This window comes from Cheilinus undulatus, linkage group 6 (assembly GCF_018320785.1).
Source record: "Cheilinus undulatus linkage group 6, ASM1832078v1, whole genome shotgun sequence".
In the NCBI taxonomy this organism is placed as follows: Eukaryota; Metazoa; Chordata; class Actinopteri; order Labriformes; family Labridae; genus Cheilinus; species Cheilinus undulatus.
This window is the reverse complement of record NC_054870.1, coordinates 37,859,293-37,877,771: the sequence shown is the minus strand read 5'-3', so window position 1 is coordinate 37,877,771 and position 18,479 is coordinate 37,859,293. Positions and strand designations below refer to the sequence as shown.

The 18,479-nt window shown below is 41.6% G+C and overlaps 1 protein-coding gene across 1 annotated transcript in view; it reads left to right on the top strand.

The window, feature by feature from the left end:
• Positions 1 to 1,412: 1,412 nt before the first annotated feature.
• The window catches only part of tet1 (tet methylcytosine dioxygenase 1), a 56,309-nt gene continuing 39,242 nt past the window's right edge, over positions 1,413 to 18,479 (top strand). Inside the window, exons 1-2 of the mRNA XM_041789573.1 lie at positions 1,413 to 1,714; positions 2,278 to 4,505. Of these exons, the coding sequence (XP_041645507.1) occupies positions 2,442 to 4,505 (2,064 nt within the window). The 5' untranslated portion in view covers positions 1,413 to 1,714; positions 2,278 to 2,441. The remainder of the gene's footprint in view (positions 1,715 to 2,277; positions 4,506 to 18,479) is intronic.

Below are 18,479 nucleotides of genomic sequence, written 5' to 3'. Positions count from 1 at the left end.
AAGCATATATTTTGGTACCTTAGTAGAACAAAGTCTAAACACAAACTTTTTCATGAGGTTGAAAAATAGCTGAACTTCATAAGCAGTAGAAGAAAAGCAACTTATAACATTACAGTCCTATCCATCTGCACCTATGGTATGAGATTATTTTATTATGACTTATCACTGAGTTAATGTCTGTGAGACTGATGATGTACACAGACAAATGTCAAGATAGCAGGGACTAAAGTAGAAGGGACAGAAATACTTTACATGCATTAAACTATTGCCAAAATAAGTTTAAAAAAATGGGGGGGGCAAAAGTGGAAACAAAGCGGCAAAAATGGGTTACGAATGGCAGAAAGGGTTCAAATAAAAACTGGTGGAATAAGATGAAAATCAGTTTAAAAGTGGCAATAATTGGCAAAATATGTCAACAAAAGGCAAAAAGTGGCAAAATGGGTCATAGAGGCCACAATGGGTTATAAAGGCCAAAGTGTTAAGAAGGGCAAAAAGGGTTAAAATGGATGGGAGCTGGAAAAACTGTTAGAAATGTGGCAATAATTGGTGACAGGTGTCGACAATCCAAACAGTGGCAAAACCAGTTAAAAGGGGCAAAAAGGTGACAAAAGGGGCGGCTACGGGAAAAGGGAGCTAAATATCTTACAAGTTGCAAAACTTGGCAAAAATTGTTCAGATGGCAAAAAAGGGTCAATTGTGGAAAAAAATGTGTGGTAACAGGGACGAAAGGGGTTAAATAGTGGCATACATCCAATCCATACCGGAAGTCCCAACCGGAAGTCCGTACGTCTAAGGCATTAAAACCTGAGTGGTTAGGTTCAGGGTAAGGCAGTGGGGAAGGTGATATATTTGAGGTCCAGCACCAAGAGCTAGGCTTAGGCGCCGAAAAGGCTGACAAACACTGGCAGCTGAGTCCAACGCGAAGAACAAACTTCCGCTTGGGACTTCCGGCATGGATTGGATGTATAACGATGCCCATGTCGGCCATCTTGACTGCAGTTGGGTCCCTCTCTCTGAAGTACATCATCAATAACTCACAACTGAAGAGCCTAGGGTTTTTCAGAGGCCTAGTCAATTCTGTGGGCAGACCTGTCAATGAATATCACAATATTATCAAATGTTGACAAAGTAAGTAGCTGATGGTACCAGAAATAATACGGGTGGGGTTTCATAAACCCCTTTATGAAATGACTAGCAGGGCGATATAATTAACGAACATAATAAGACTTACTATGACTGCCATTACATTACACTGTTATTTATTCACTTAGCGCACTCCAGCGTCCACTTCCTGAACCACAGTGCAGCTGGAGGCAGTGGGACAAACACCAGCTGAGACTCCAGTCCGGGTTTTGTCGTCCTCCTTCCCCTTCAGTGCCGACGACGAGTTTTTGGCCAGAGGAGACCGTAGGTTGCGTCTGGTGGAGGGAGAGTGAGCGGGGCTGCCCCGAATGGATTGACATTAGAGGGATTTACATTTTAACGGGTGTCGTGCTCCGTAAAGACTACACGGTGCACGTTTGTAAAACCAACCAACTATTCGGCTTGATGTTTGTCCATGTTGGTGCGTGTATCATGTACATGTGTCATCGTCGTGAGAGGATTGAACTTGCCAGCAGTCTATATTTGTCGAGGAGGGAAACCAGTACAAGGTCTCGCTGTCTTGCTGGAGCGGAGTATTATTAGCAGTTCAGACAGTGCAACTGTCTCTCTGGTATGTAAAGCATTTCTGCCGTAAACGTGGAAATAAATCCTCACGTACAACTAAAATGAGCTGTAGTTTCAATACGCTTTCAAAAGACAGCGGTCAAGTGCATTAATAATAATAAAGAGTGACGTTTCACGCATTTTTACACCGTAATAACCCCTCTTCCGCCAGGCGCAGAGACGAAAACAGGATCCGACCTCCGTCCGGAGCCCACTTCTCAGCGTGCTTGCCCTTTAAACTGTTAAAGTCGTGTTAGCCACGCAGGAAGCTGTAGTATTTGTTTTGAAGTAGTTCCTCTTCGTCCTTATGTCAAAGTATGACTCCGTATCCAGCTTTATTGAATGGTCTTTATGGCTTTATTGACGTCAACCTCAAAACACTTCCTTCAGGCGGGGCAGAATGTAATTTCTATCCAAGGGCAAATATTGTATAGATTTAGTTTAATAGCTGTATACTATAACGTTCATACCTTCATAAGTGATGTTTTGAGTGTACTTCGGTTGTCACTGTTATACTTAAGGGTGCTGAAACTATATATTTTCATTTTCCCCACTGCTTTGTTTTCATAGGTCATGCACTGGAATAACAGGATAATGAATTCATTATAATTCACAATTCAAGGATAAAAGAGACGAAGATTATCAAAGAAGAAAGTTGCATGCTGAGTGAAAAGTAAACATTCATCTGGCTCCCATGCCGGCTGCCAGAAGTCCTCCCCTCCACACCCTCAGCCATGCCTGCTTCCACTAAACCCACAAGGAGACAGACACCTGCTCAGAGGAGAAATGCCCAGAAAGTGATCAGCACCAAGAGGCAAACCTGCAACTCAAACAGACCCGGAGGAAGAGCCACAGAGAAGCCCCAGAAAACACCTGCAGAACCCAAAAAGTCAACAACCAGGTCTCAGGTGCAGTCAAGCCGAAATCCCCGTGGAAGAGGGGTTAGTGGGCCTGCTAGCCAGGGCCCTGGGAGGTCGCCTGGCAGAGTTAACCATGCCTCAAGTGTAACAGGATCTGCAAGACTAAGACGGCAAAGCAATCCGCCTGAGACCCCGGGTGAGTTACAAGACCCCCTAGGTCGCAGGAAGTCCCTACGGGGCACGCAGGTGTCTGTTTCTCCCTGCCAGCCTCCTAAAGCATGCAGAGGAGGGAGAAACAGGAGAGCTGGCACATGGAGAGGAGCAGCATCACAGTATGGAAGGCAGCCATCGAGCACCAGCATCAATGATTCAACATCTGGTGAGAAATTAGACATCCATGATGCTGAAGAAATCGTTCCAGTTGCTCTCAAAACAGATTTTGAAGTTCCTGCAGGCATCAGAGAGAAGAGCGGAGGAATCAGCAATGCTAAAGAGGGCAGCCCTCTTAAAGCAGATTCACCACCACGTGAAGACGCACTTGAGGACTGTGTGCAGGGCAGCTGTGACAGCACTATAACCTTACAAGATAGAAGGACTGTCTGCCATAACAGTGAAAGTGAACTGAGGGGTGTGACTGTGTGTGATGTCGATGTACAACTTAAACCCTGTAGTAACACTAGGGAAGATGGCTCTACTGAGCCGTCAGCGCTAACAACAGTGGTGCAGAGCAGCATCGAGGAAAATGACAGCTCAGGCATCCTTGGAAATAAGCTTGATTATCTTTCAAGGGATGATCAAGCTTCTTATCAACAGGATGCATGTATTATCCCACAAGAGGAAGCTGACATGTTGGACTCAAAAGAGAAAAGTACAGATGAAAGAACGATAGTTGTCCCTGAAGGGACGGAGGAGATAAATCACGGAGAGAGTCTAGAGGAAGAGACACGAATTGAAGCTGTGGAAGAGATGGAGAAGATAGTTGAAAGGCTGAGTGATAGAGAAGAAAAAGAGGGAGGAAAAAATGGCAAGAAGAATGATATTGACTCCTACCCCAGCACTCCTGCCCCTCAACATCTGGATTCACCTCCCCGTAACAATGACCTAGAACCACCTGTAAGAGTCCTACCGCTCTGCAACATAGCTACCTCAAATTCCACCAAAGCTGCCACCACCTCAGAGTCGACTGATTCAGAGGTGTTGAGACAGGGTAAGACAGACATGCAACCTACTTTTCCTGGTGCTATACCTTTATTGGGGTGCTCAGCTGTCACTGAAACTGCCCTGAAGTTGCAGTCTGCTCAACTGCAACGAAAAACACCTGTTATTATCTGCAACGACTCTTTTAAATCTACGAGATGTAGGGATTTACACCAACTCCAAAATCTAGAGATCCCTTCTTCACAAGCTTACACACCAGCAGAGTCGAACACCAAAGAGAGTCAGTCTTATCCAGAGACACTGGAGCACCAGCGCCAGAAAGAGACGCCTTCACTGTCCCTGCCGGTTGTACCTCAGTTTGACTCGCTGACAGCTGAGCGCGAGCCAAACGTCAGCGAGGAAAGTGTTGTCTGGGTGCCAAAGATCTCCACTCCCTCGCTGGACAGTAGCTCCACCTTCTCCTTCAGCTCAGAAAGCACCCGCTCCTCTTTTTCTTTTGACACTGAATCAGAGGCAGGGTATGGGGAGCCGATCCCCTCTATCCATCCCGGATCATGGGGGACAGAGAAGCCCTCCTGGAGTGCTCAGAAACCGCAGAGAAAGGAGAAGAAGAAGCGAAGCAGGTGTGGGAAGTGTGAGCCGTGCCTGAGGAAGAACAGCTGCGGACAGTGCAGTAGCTGTTTGAACCGCAGGACCGGACACCAGATCTGTAAACTGAGGAAGTGCGAGGAACTGAAGAGGAGAAGACCTTCATCTGTGCTTACACTCTCTGCTGCTGAGGTGAGGCTTAAATACATTAAAAGTACCTTATAAATGGGGAAGTTACTGCAGTCAGACCTAATCTGGTGCCTTTACAGAGGTACAGTTCGATAACGATTAGTGTGGGAATATTTTGAAGAGTCTAGTTGTTCTGAAACAGCTGATCAAAGGAACTGAAAGATGTGCTCCACTGTCTGGCAACACTGCTTTTGATCTCCGAGGTTTCCCAGACACCCACTTCTAGTGGTGATGAAGAGCTGTATGACTCTTAAAGGGGCGCTTTCACTTTCATATTAAGATTCTCTCTTCTTTAGCTGACATTACAAGCATTGGGATCCCAACGGAATTACATCTTCTTGTTAAATGACGGGGCATGCGTTAATTTACAAGGAAACTACTTGTGTTTGGTGTAGCGAGTTTAGGAGTGATTACAAGAGCAACTGAAATGTAGATGATGCCATGTGTCAGAGAGGAAGACGCTGTCACATGACCAGCAGTAGCACGTGGTTCAAGTATGTGTGCAGGCTGTGTTTGTGTGCAATCCAGAGAATAAGCTCTCTTATGATGCACATGGATTATGCATACATTCAAGCTTATGTGCATAGAGTATGTAATTACAGCTCATTTGAGCTGGATCTTTTTGGCTGAATGCATTTTAAATGCATGGTTTAGAACAATCTTAACATTTTTACAGGAGAGTTTTTCCCAGTTATTTTTGTTGCAGCTATTTGAAACTTACTGTTTCACTCTCTGCCATAGATAATTCCATACTTTTCAATACTTTTCATGTTTGATTTCCATGTACCCCACTTTTTCAATGATTGATCAAACTGAGATGTACAAAAGCTTTAAAAATATAGACATTTAGTCTTGTTTTAGTCCAAATTGCTGTGGGTAAGACAGGGTGTAGTAGTGGTCCATTTGTATTCACAGCCTGGGAAACACTTATGATTTTCACATTTCTGGTAAAGATGCAAAAGTTATACTAAAGTTTCTCAATAACAGAACAGAGGACATGAAACATTGTCAGTGTTTTGGCACCAAAACGTTGCTGAGTTGTTTGTGCATTTTAAACTATTTGAATATAGGTTTAGCTTAATCCAGGGGTGTCCAAACTATGGCTCTGGGGGCCAAATGCGGTCCACTTTTAATTGGCCCATAGCAAATTTTTAGAATAAAATGAAATATGGCCCACATTAGAAAATGAAGCTTTTGCTTATATGTTTTATACTTATTAGTTTCAGCAAAAGGTGGTGCTAGGTGGCATAAGGTGCTACCTTGCTAATTCTGTAAACAAACATTTTGTTTAAGAATTGAATGATCTGTTTTTAAAATATGTGACTTAAAGGTACAATGTGTAGAATTTGGCATTTTAGCGACATCTAGCGTTCAGATTTTAGAATGAGCCAATCTGTTACCAAAACGTCACATCACTAAGCGACGAGAGCCTGTGAAGACCAAAAAGGATCGTGAGCCGGACATCATTTACAGCAGTGCTGAGGTGAGGGATAGTCATTCATTTTTGTAATCATTATTTTTATAGATTATAGGTCAGTCTTCTTCTCCACCTGCCTTCCAGGTAGCTTTCAGGACCGGCGGGCAGGTTCGTATTTAAAAAGCGCGTTTCGCTCTTTCTGTCCCCAAAACGTTGCCGTAGACAACATGGCGGTTCGTTATGTCAGCCTCCGTGAAGGCGACCTGCGGTAATGTAAATTTAAAAAGCTTTTTTCTAATTTTGTAAAAAGTAAACGAAAGTTTAAAGGGGATGATTGTGCACTTGTTTTAACATACGTCACATAGATATATAAACATTAAATACCATGTACACCATTTCTGTTCAGCGAAATGCAGCCAAATTCTACACATTGTACCTTTAACTAAGAGAATACTGTAAACAGTAAAAGTATTAGCGACCAAAATTATAACAATTTTTTTTATTTCTAATGGCCTATTTGATTGAGAAAATAGCAGCACCAAAGACATTCCAGGGCCGAGGCCAGTGGTTGCCAGGGCCAACCAGAGCCCCCTGACATCTGATTGGCCTCCCTAAAATGCTTAAATTGTTTGGCTGTTTGCCTTGTCAACGACTAAAAAGCCATGTGAGCATACTCAATCAGAATATCTTAACCTACATCAGACTGGTTATAAAAGCTTTAATATCCTCAAAGTGCGGTACATGAAAGTGACCCCACCATTCTTACATAATTCTGTATTCGGCCCTCAGTGGAAAAAGTCGGGACACCCCTGGCTTAATCTAACATAGATATGCTAGCTACGTGATTAACGTAACTACATAAGCCAATGTAGCCAAGTTAGCTTTAGCAACATGAGTTTTAGCAAATCTAGCTACAGCTTAGGTAGCCACTTTGTGAGCATAGCTTTTGCTACATAGTTACTTTAGCCACATAGCTACATTATCTACGTAGTTTATGCAGCTAACAGAGCTACATGATCTACGCTTGCTGTGAGATTGAGGACTAGATTTTTTAGCAGACTCTTTATTCGGATTTATTAAATATTTTGTAATCAAGTTTTGCCGGTCAGGCTTTTAACTTTTGGTATCCCAACTGTTACCTTAACCCTTACCCTAACTCTAAATGGAAATTTAATCAGATTTTATTTAAATTTCATTATGAAAGAGAAGGCGTCTCAGATGAGAGGGTCCGTCAGAGATATACACGCTGCAGCCAGAACCCTCTCATCACTTTAAACTAACACTATCCATACAGTACATATCAATCCACATTCACGAACTGCTGATGCAGCTGTGGGAGCAAAATGGGATGAAGTATCTTGCCTGAGTTCACACATGTGGCATCAGACCCACACCTTTTCCCTTTGAGAGACTACCAACTGTACCGAGCCACAGTCGCCCGCTAGGGAGCAGTAGGTAGTTGTATACTCCCTATAGAAACAGAGAATTGCTGCCAAAGTCATCAGCCCTTTGTAGCTTTTTAACCATGCACTAGTTTGTTTATCTGTTAAACTACATGTGTACTTTATTGTTTGATCTTTTCTCTGCATGAATGCATATTTTTCCGAGCACTAAGTGTGAGATAGAAAAGCTACAGAAATAAAACTTCAGTTTTACCCAGTGACTGATATGTGTTAACATTATCAGAGGTAAAGCCTGGTGAAAGTTGGACTTTACCGCAATTAGTTATAACGTTGCTTTGTTTATGAAGCATGGTATGAAACCGCTGACTAATTCTTAGCTTCCTGGCTGATTTAGCTCTAAACTTCACTTTGTAATATTGTGTGCCTTTGTGTTTCTGCTTGTATTGGGAGTTATTCCAAGACTTTGTGGCCAAATCTGACTAAAGCAGGCATAAGTTGTTAGTAGTTTTAATATGACGTAATTTGCTAAATTGTGCAAAGCCTTTGTGATTTTAGTGCTTCATATATAATATACACTTGTAGGGACAGAGGGCTCATATATCTATCCTAGATCATTTTAGTAGATGGGAATAGGAGATCCCCACAGCAGCTGGAGCTACATAAGCGTGTGCATAGTTCAGTGGTGTCCATGTGGCTGGGGGAGGGCTCTGCATGAACAACTGTGAGTGAGGGGTCCATGTGGCCGTATGGGCGAGTGTGTGCAAACGTGCATGTAATGCATGCGCTGGCAGAGCTGCAGCAGTAGCGGGAGCAGATTAGGGCTGATTATATAACACCTGCAGTAATAGTATTGACGACCTTTGAGCACTATTTCTGCTTACGAGAGGGGGTGAAGAGGAAGAGATCAAGCCTGGCAGAGATTTACACACATTATTTGGAATGCCTGGAAATGTAGGTCAGTGTGTGCGTGATGCAGACTCAAAGGCAGATTATTGTATATGTGGCTGTGACCCAACTGTAGACCCACTCTCATTCAGGCTACGCAGCCAGTTGTTTCCAGTTTTACTCAAGCTGGTATCACACAGCCAGGCATCCTGGATGTGTAGAGTTTGTTTGTGGTTTGGAACAGGTTTTGTCTGATTCTAAGTCACTGCAGTGGTAGAGTGAACATCTAGAGCTGCAAGGTTGCACTGAGCACAGCTATCGTTGTGTATAAGTTTAGGTAAAACCTTAAAATCAACTCGATTCTTTACGCAAATCAGGTGGAACAAGCCTCCCTCGTGTCATTATCTTCATCATGAAACTCAAGAAATTGTACTGTGAGGGCCTGTGGGTGAAATTTATGAGTAATACTTTGACACTCTGGCTGGCCTGTCTTGCTAATCAAGCTCACACACCCTTCCAGCTAATGTTTCCAGCCCCACAAGATAGTGGAGAAAAAGGTGCAGAGGCCAGAGAGGAGTCATGTAGTAACATGTGGATTCTGTTCCTGGTCTTGCCAAAGTCAGCTTCTATGGCTAGTGTGGCTATATTTGGTTTTGTCAGGCATACCTTTAAAAAACACAACACAGAGGCTGATTAAACACTGCATACCTGAAAAGACAAAATATGTACACACTGTAAAGAGTTAAAAGAGCTGAACATGTGAGCTTCCATGGTTTATGTGTGAACAGACTGCAGAAAGCTTTCCCTTTAAAAATGTCTGGTTTCACTCATGCTCCACAGCCCCCTCGTGGCCTCGACTTGCAGTGGTTAGGGAGTCTAAGTCCTGAGACCTGACCCTGAGCACACAAACATTCAGAAACACACACATGCTATCACACACATAAGCCAGAAACAAAATACTGGAGTTCATAGAGTGCAAAAGCTCCTGTATTTGAAGAGTGATATGATGGAAACAGTCCTGACATGTTTGGAGCTGTAGGCTGCATAACTGGCTCTCTTTTTTATGGACCAACAGTGAAGATGTCAGTTCCCTGATAATGTTTTTATTTTACATTGAAGAAAAGTCATAAAACAACATCTATTTATTAACATCTTCAGCTTAGGGGTGTGATTTTGTGTGTAAACTGCTGCTTTTCATGCTGGCAGCTCGTTTGACTCACACAAGCTCCTAAATATGTCAGGAAATATATAAATTACAGATGAATGCCTTTTCAGTGATTACACTGTCATCAGCTTACAAAGACTGTACATTTTAGTTTGTACTATGCTCTGTGATTCAACTTGGTCATTTTTTTTCAGCACATGTGAAATTACATTTGCTCCTTTACTGATGGTTCTGTGCAGATGATTTTCTTTTTGCTCTCTTTGGGGGGAAAAGTGATTTCTCCATAAAGAAACTACCAAAAGGCCATGCTTTGTGCTGTTTAAGGCTTTTTCAAGTGTTATAGTGTGAAAATATGAACAGTATTTATTCTTAAGCTACTTTTGTGTCCCAAAGGTAGTGAAATATTCAGGAAAAATAATTACAAAGTTTTAAAACAACACTTGTGTATGATTCGTCTCCAGTTAGGTTCAGTACAGTTTTTTCACAGTTTAGCTCATTAAACTCTTCCCTTACCTTTCCTCAGCTGATGTCATCCACTCTCATCCGTTGTGATGGAAAATCTGTTTAATCCTTTAAGAAATCCTGTATTGCGTTAAGGCTCATCACAAATGATTATTTGTCCAAAAAATCCTCAGGTGTGTGGTGTCAGAATTAGGGATAATGCATAAAATGATCACTATTGTGTTGGTATCAGCAGATATGATATTTACAACCAATATTTGAACTATAAAAATCTGCATATATCAACTTTAAATATTGGCAAAACAAATAAGTCAACAGACCTACGTCAGCTTTTCTTTATTTGGAGTAATTCCGAGGTATGTTTCTGATACCAAGGTGCTCTATTCAGGCAGCATCATGTGATTACAGAACAGCCTGCCATTGGCTGACAGACCCTCACAAAGGGTGAAAAATATGGCGGTTAGCATTCGAGTTAGCATTTAAGCTAGTGGTAATAAATGATCGCAGTTTGATTAAAATGGATAAAAAGACGTTCAATATCTGGTTTACTGGTGTGGATTTAATCATTAAAGTCCCCAAAAGTCACACGAGGTCCAGGCTCGCTGTAATAACTGCCGAAAGGGATTCAAAGGCATCAATAGCGTCAATGGGAAGGCACAACGGCTAGCTTTAAGAGGAAAAACCACTAAGAGGCAACGATTTATGGTTCAAAAGTTGTTCTTTTGATAAACTCTGTCACTTCTTGTTGTGTACGGCAGTGCTGGTCTGGAAAGCATTTTAAAGATCACTTTCAGAGAAAAACTGTCACACAGACACCATTCTTTTCTGCTGCAGTTGGTCCTTTGATTCTTCTTTGGTGCTCTAAAAACAGTAGCCCGTGCATGCAGTGCTTTCCTGCAGCGAAGAAGAATTTACTTCCGGTTTATAGCGCTAACATTTAACATAACTAAATGAAGCAAAATATAAAGCTAAATCAAACGGTATTAGGTCGGTGCTTAAACTCGTGTACCCAACAATACCAATACCTGCATTTTAAGCAGTACAGAACATATTTCCAATACTGGTATCGGAATCGGAACAACCCTATTCATTCCCTCACTTTAAAGGGGACACATAATGCAAAAGTCACTTTATCAGGCTTTTCTTACAAAAATATGTGCCCCTGGCCTGTCCACAACCACCTCAAATACCAGAAAAATCCATTCCCTTCCCCCCTCTCTTTTTCCACCTTTCAGAAAATGTGTGTTGAAACAAGCCGTTCTCAGATGTTACCTTCATGATGTCACATGGGGAGTAAAGCACCTGCCCCCAGGTTTGGTTGACCCTCCCCTCTTTCAAGTTTCATGCTTCTCTCCTGATCCTCCTCTCAGCTGCCAGCGGAGATGCTGGATAGCTCAGTGGGAAGATTGATGGTTCAAATTCCAGTCAGGTCCTTAACTTTGGACAAAAGTGTCTGTAACACTGTAACATCAGGAGTGCCACATCCATTTCCTGAGAGGAGTGTGGTCAGGGGCGTAGTCAGACAGCTAATAAGCATTTAAAGCCACAGACACAGAAACGGCTCATTCTGAGAAGGGCTGGAACAGAGGGCTTTTTAGACATGCAAAAATCCTATACTGGAGTGTTTTTTCAGCAACAAACTTCACAAGCATGTTTTTGGGACCTCTGAGACCAATATAAACTTGTCTTAAAAGGGTAAAATATGTCCCCTTTAAGGTGTGTTTTAAGGACTTACATGTTAATTTATTCATCCTCAAACTTGAAATTGTGACTTTTTTCCGCAATGATATCAGTAAAGGCAAACATTGATTTGTAAATAAAGGCATATTGTCAGAGTCTTCCCAACCTCAGACTGTAAATATCAAACATGTCTGCAATTTATAAAGCAAGGTCTGTGCCTCCATAAGAACACCCACAACAGCTTATGAGAGTGAGCAGACCAGGTAGCACCACCAACCGGATGTTAGGTACATTTACGGCTCACAAACATGAACACAACTGTAACTTTATCACAGCCAGGATTCCAATTCAGTTCTTTTCCTCGTTTGTTTTTTTAATTTTTGCTGCATCTATCTAGGTTGTGTCATTATAAGATGAGAAGTGTCTAAGTATCAGATGTTGTTCCATCCTTTAGTGTCTCATAGTTGCAATTTAACCCTTTTAATGCACAGATCTAATGCCGTGATTGACTTGCTCTGATTAAAAGTGAACTTGTTTCTTCACAAAAACCCCACATGGCAAAAATAAACATTAAGACTGCCACTTGCAAATAGAGCCACATAGAGGAACTGATTTCATCAGTTTTTTTCTGTAAAAATAGCAAACAGTAACAAATATGTGGCAGAATAACTTTGTCAGAACTCTGTCATTGTCAGAAATAATATGGTTATTTATTTTATCACACTGGTTTAAGAAGGGCCTCCAGCATCCACCATTATTTAAGTCTAGGTTTCTGTATCAAGATTTGAATGGTAATATGTTATTGGAACTGTTATTGGTGATGCCACGCTGATAAATATCTGTGAGTGCTGGTGTCCCCTTCTTTCACTGTGTTTATCAAAACCATGCAAAGTACTGAGCAGGCTGGAGGTTCACCATAATTACATAGCACAAGAAGCATTCAATTCTGCAGCTGCAGGTGAGCACTACACTTAGTAGTTGTCTGCATGCTTCCAGTCAGCCTGCCAACTTATTCCAGCTCCTCCTGCAGTCAAATTTGTCTCCTGCACCTCTTCCATTTCTCTTTTTTTTTTTTTTTTTACTGCAATGCATTTGCCAGAGGAGTCACCCAGCTGAGATAACACGTGTATCAGGAAAACACTTGCTGATGCCTCAAATAGCTTTCTGCTAGGGAGGACAGGCAGCCTGCAGCACCCTATGGGGACTGTTTGCTGTTAACAGATATTCAAAGCTGTGGCCGTCTGCCTGCATGTGGATTATATGTATTATTTATGTTAAAAGGGTTGGGTATTTAATGCATGTGTGTGTGTGTGTAAGTGCTCAGGCCATCATGCAGCCAAACACCCTCATTGTTCTCAAATGGAATCAGTTAAAGGAGAGTGATTTGTCCCGGCAGACGCTCCTGTCAGGTCTGACCTCCTCCTCTCCCTCTTTTTTTACACACACACACAGCAAAGGAGGTCTTCAGCACTGATGGTTGCCATGGCAATCTCTTTGTCTGGTGCTGACCTTTGACCTGCCATGGTTGTCTGTTGGAGTATTCTCAGGGTCAAAATGAGGCTTAGTGGAGATAACCAGCAGACACGCACTATTATTGGTTTAGGGGTTTGAACTCTATAACCTAGATCCAGGTAATTGGGTTACTACGCAGATTGTCTTGCCTGTAACGGGTCAGAAGCAAGCTGGGGCTTTCTGCAAAGATGGAGACCTTCAGCATGGCACATTTAGCTGCTTTTTCTGTACCAAGCAGCTTGTTCAGTTAGGTGATTGCTCATTTTTGTTTGCCATTTGTACAGATTTAATGTGAGCCGTGTGCTTTTTGAGATAACTCTGCACTGTGTATTATTTTCTACACAGTTGCAATATAAATAATAATTTTCTGATATTGTGAGCTTAATTCAACATCATGAAATTGACTCTAATACTTAAAGGTAATACACATAAAGGCACTGTTAAATGTTTATGACATTATTCAAATGGAATTGGGCAAGAATTTGACTGAATATGTACATTATATTGGGTCTTGTACTCATTATTGTAGCTGTCAGTCTTTCTTTGAAAAAACCTGGTATATTGAATGCTTTAAATCAAATAGATTTTCTTTTTCAATAACAACAAACTGTTTTGACATCATGTATTAATACTGCTGTGGAAACAGGAAAACATATTTGGTGCTCAAGAGAATATGGAGGTCATTGTATTGCATCATTTTGAACTTTACCTCACTATAGTTTATTGTATCGTGTATTATCATATGTTATATTATAATGCACTAAAGCTGGGTGATATGGTGTAAAATCAACATCACAATATTTTAATCTATGTCATGATGCAGGAAAATGAAAGATATAAAGTAAAAACACAAGAATAGGACATGAAATCAACAAAAAAAATTGATATTAGTTTTTTTTTAATTTGAATACCCATAAAACTTTTTAATGCTTCTGAGCAGGACATGTGAGAGAAAATATATGCTCTCTTTTACCATGACTCATGGTTTTATATACAGTTGGATTACGGCCAATAATCTCACGTTGTAGTTTGTTGAAGCATTTATTATGCAACAAAACAGGTTTGGCGTCAGGCTCCGACTTAATCACTCCTCTCAGATTTGTACATACATCATTTGAGGAGTTATAGATAACAGCTTAAATCCCCAGTCGGAGCCAACAGGTGGATGCTGGGGTGGAGGTGGGTTGAAAGCGAGAGCACAGTGCTGATCCAGGCAGCAGGCGGTTGCAGCAGAGAAGAGACCGGAAATCTTGCAGCTTAAATTGACCACTAACTTAGGAGGATGTGAGTCATGTGATTAGATTAATATGTGTGTCAGGTGTGAATCATTGCACTTGTGATAATTGACCAAAATAACTCGTCAGCTTCAAAACAATACCAAATGAAACTGTACAAAACGATAGGATAGGATAATTATTGTATTGCCTGAGCACAAACTGCACTATTTGTCTTAAGTTACTCTAACTGGTAAAAAATGATCAGAAATTGGGTCAGATTTGCTGATTAAGAAGTTGATGAACCACTGCTTTGCAGTATATGATACAATAACATACAGTACTATGGATGCACGATATTATCGGTCTGGTATCGGCAGTTATCAAAATTTCTGCCGATATTTACATCCGATATTTTGCCTGTGTATTTCAGCATATATCACCTGTAAAGTTTGTCCATATATACTAATAAATTAGTGAAGTTTTATGCTGAACCAACATACCTATGTCAGTTGAGGTCTTTTTCTTTATTTATCCCCATTCTTTAAACTTTAAATTGTTTTTTAAGGACTAAATTTTTTTTCCTTGGTCATCCTCAAACCTTAAAGTGTATCCAAAAGGACTGAAATTTATTGTTCGAAAAGTGTATTTGAATATCAGTGTCGATATCAGTATCAACTAAAATGAATCTCTAAATATTGGCAAAAATCCAATACTGTCATTGAAATAAGCCATCTTCCGTCATGAAGCGTGCTCAGGTTCCCCCACAGAAGCACGTGGGCACCCTGGCAGTGAGCTGAAGGACAGACACATCCACACTTTTATCTGCTTTATTACGTCAGTGTGTGGGACCGAGGGAGGCGAGGCAGGGAGGAGGGCTTGTGAAATGTCAGCAACACTGCCAACATTTTACAGTATCAGAGCCAACTCATAATGACCAAGCAGAGAACGTTATGCTTCGGCCTACTCTCTCGACCCGTAGTTCTCTTTTTTCTTCAGCACAGACACACATTTCATTACAAGAGCTTGCCTCTGATTAACACTGCTTTGTATTTTCTGTCATCCTGGTCCAAGACAGTGAAATTTAAACAACCCTGAGAGGCAGTTATCTGTTATAGCTGCAGGGCTTGGGTAGTGGCCCAGATAAAAGGCTCTGTGGACAAGGGGAAATGTCTGTTTTATTTGATTTGGGGCTCTGTTATTTGGCCAGAGCCCACCATACATTACAACAGATGTAAGACTCCAGCTGTGCCAGGTTTAGGGCTTACATCCAACAGAAACAGTGAGTTGATGTTATATGCTGTCTGTTTACCTTAATGCGTATCCAGAGATCAGTTCTGAAATGTACTTAAAGATTTACATCAACACATGGCAATGATCCACATAGCATCTGTTATGTTAAGTTTTCTTCAGTAAGATATTTGCTGAGTTAAACTTTCATACCGCTAATTCTGCGCTCCTAAACCCTCTTAGGTTCTTTGCATCTGTGAGTTTGTGCCGTGTCCTGACTGTTGTAAGGCTTTAAGCAGCCTGGATAAGCTTTGAAGTCGTGCCACTTGGTTTCTCTGGGTGAAAAGAAATCCTGACTTTGCCCCAAAAAAGAAATGCCACTCAAATCCCACCAAGGGCACACAATGGCCTCCTTCTGGAGGAACCGGAGTTTAGTCATGCATCAACCTGGCCTGCCTGGTTTCATATATAAACTATACACCTGGGGAAAACCTCTATCCAGTCAGGTGTTATATGCTTGTTGTTTTGCCTTGACCTCTTTCTATTTTCTTTATCATCCACCTGCCATTCAGCTCAAAAGTTGGTGTAGTGTTTCTAACTCATTTTACCGTCTAGTACCTCTTCAGACATTAACTTCTATCTATGTACCACCCACCCCCAACAAACAAACCCTTCGTGGGGCTCTCTGATTGTAGAATCGGCTTCCCAGGGCCCCTACATTTTCTTCCAGTAATTGCCAGAGCCAGTATGTGGTGACAAGTCAGAGTGTGCAGGTAAACTGTCAGTGTCAGAGGCCATGATAGTAGGTTTGTTGCCACTTGCAACATTGTCAAACTCTAGAAAGAAGATAAAGGAAGGGCAGCAGCCAGCTATTATTCGTTTTAATGTGCTGTTTTGGATATTTGATATTGTGTCTATTTATAGTTCAATTTGAAAATTGCATCAGACGATTTGATCTAACATGGAAAGTCCACCCTTTCACATGTAAGCAAATCAAACCAGGCCTTCTTCTACCTAGAAACAATTTCTTCTCCTCCTGGGGGGCTCCCAGGTCCTGAAGGCACTGTTTAAAATATATGCTGAGTTAGACACAAAGTTTGAGTCGCACAACTCACTTGGAAGATGCGCAGACTTTCAGTCAGATTGTGCGTTGTTTGTCATACAGAGCACAGAGGGACACGACAGCGGACCATGACCTGACTACAGCTCGGTTTAATCCGACATATTAGATAGACTGTTTCACTTATCTATAACATGAGATATACTTCGTATCCATCCAGGAAACACCCCTTATATGGTGTTTTATAAGGGTAGAATGTTTGAAAAAAGACACTTGAGGGTGACTGAACAAACTCTGTCCATCACATTCATTACAGACCAATCAGAGCAACAAAACAAGATGTTGTAGGTTTGCTGCCACTGAAAAATGAACTACAAAGTCAACACGTAGCTGTTGTCATTCACAAAAACATTTTTTCAGCAAGAAATGCTTTCAATGCTGTTCTTTCCTCTTCTTTTCATAAAAAATGTTGACCAGTTCTAATAAAACTGACACTTGAGCTGCATCCACACACTAATCGTTTCACTGGATACCATTGCTTACAGGATTGCAGTCACTTCAACTAAACCCCATCTGTAGCTTTGACTTTCTTCTCAAATGACACTGATTTGTCCAGTAATTCTCTGACCAGGAACAAGTGTGTTACCTTGAAGCTTCATGAGACAGATACACCTAATGACAGACATTGAATCTGGCCAATCAGTCTGTTTTTCAAGACTACAGAAACCTAAGGTGGCTCCTTTTGCTGTCAAGGAGTAGCAACTCTGCTCTGAGCTGCCCGCAGATGTCTGAGCTCCTCACCCCATCGCCAAAGCTGAACCCAGACACCATCTGATGGAAACTCATTTCAGCCACAATTCCAAAAGCGCATGACAATAGGCAAGGGTGGAAGTGGCGATCGACTGGTAGATCAAAAGCTTTGCTTTTAGGCTCAGCTTCCTCTTCACCATGGCTGGTGGAGTGCCTGCATTGCAGCTGATGCTGTGCCAACCCAGTTAATCGATCTCATGATCCATTTTACTCTCACTCATGAAGCAGAGACTCAGTCTCCACCCACTTTGAAAATTTACATCATTTTCTTACTTATCACTGGGAGTATGCACACTCCCCAGTGTGGTACAACAGTACTTCCCAGTATACTGAACCCAGTCTGTCTTTGTTACATGAATGTGTTTTACATGCATCCTTTTGTGCTCTGGTAAGGTGTGTGGGCATTTGTGACTGCATGCACACATGTGTAGTCATACTGCCACCCTGCCGACTCAGCATGATTTACTTGCAGAAACTTATGTTAACCTCATCCTGTCTCGTTGTGAGAGGATCTGAGCCTTGCACTCCCTTTGCCTGCACAGTGTGTGCATGTGTGGGAGTTTACATTAACCAGTGAACCTGCTCACCTCTGTCCTCTGTCCTTTCAAAATGAAACACTTTCTTTCTGCAACCCAGCTCTTAATGCCAGAAAACTTGACTACAGCTGACACTTTTCTGTGAACACATTTTGTCTTACATGAAAAAAATGAGCTTTTATACATTTTAAGAGGATATTTTTTTCGATGAATAAGGATTTTACAGTCTACCCCTCCTCTCCTGGTGCAGCTAGAGGTGACCTGCTGTTTCTTTGAGCTGACCAACCATGCTAGGCCCTTAAATTAAGTCCAGGTGGGTTGAGGGTGTGGAGTTGAAATGTGCACTTTTTCTTCACAGAGTTGGATTTTAGCGTGTTTCATAGCACTCCCTGGTGTTTATGTGTGTGTTTGATTTTGGATCCATTGTGTCCTTAAAATATCCTCAGTCATGGGTTGCAAACCCTACATACAGGAAGTTTCAAAGCTACAAATATGCACGTGGTATTTGTGTTTAGTGGATAGAGAGCATGCAGAAGAGAGTGCAGACAGCTATTGTGTAGACATGAAGTCAAAGCTTGGAGTCCACAGATGTTCTTTTGGAAA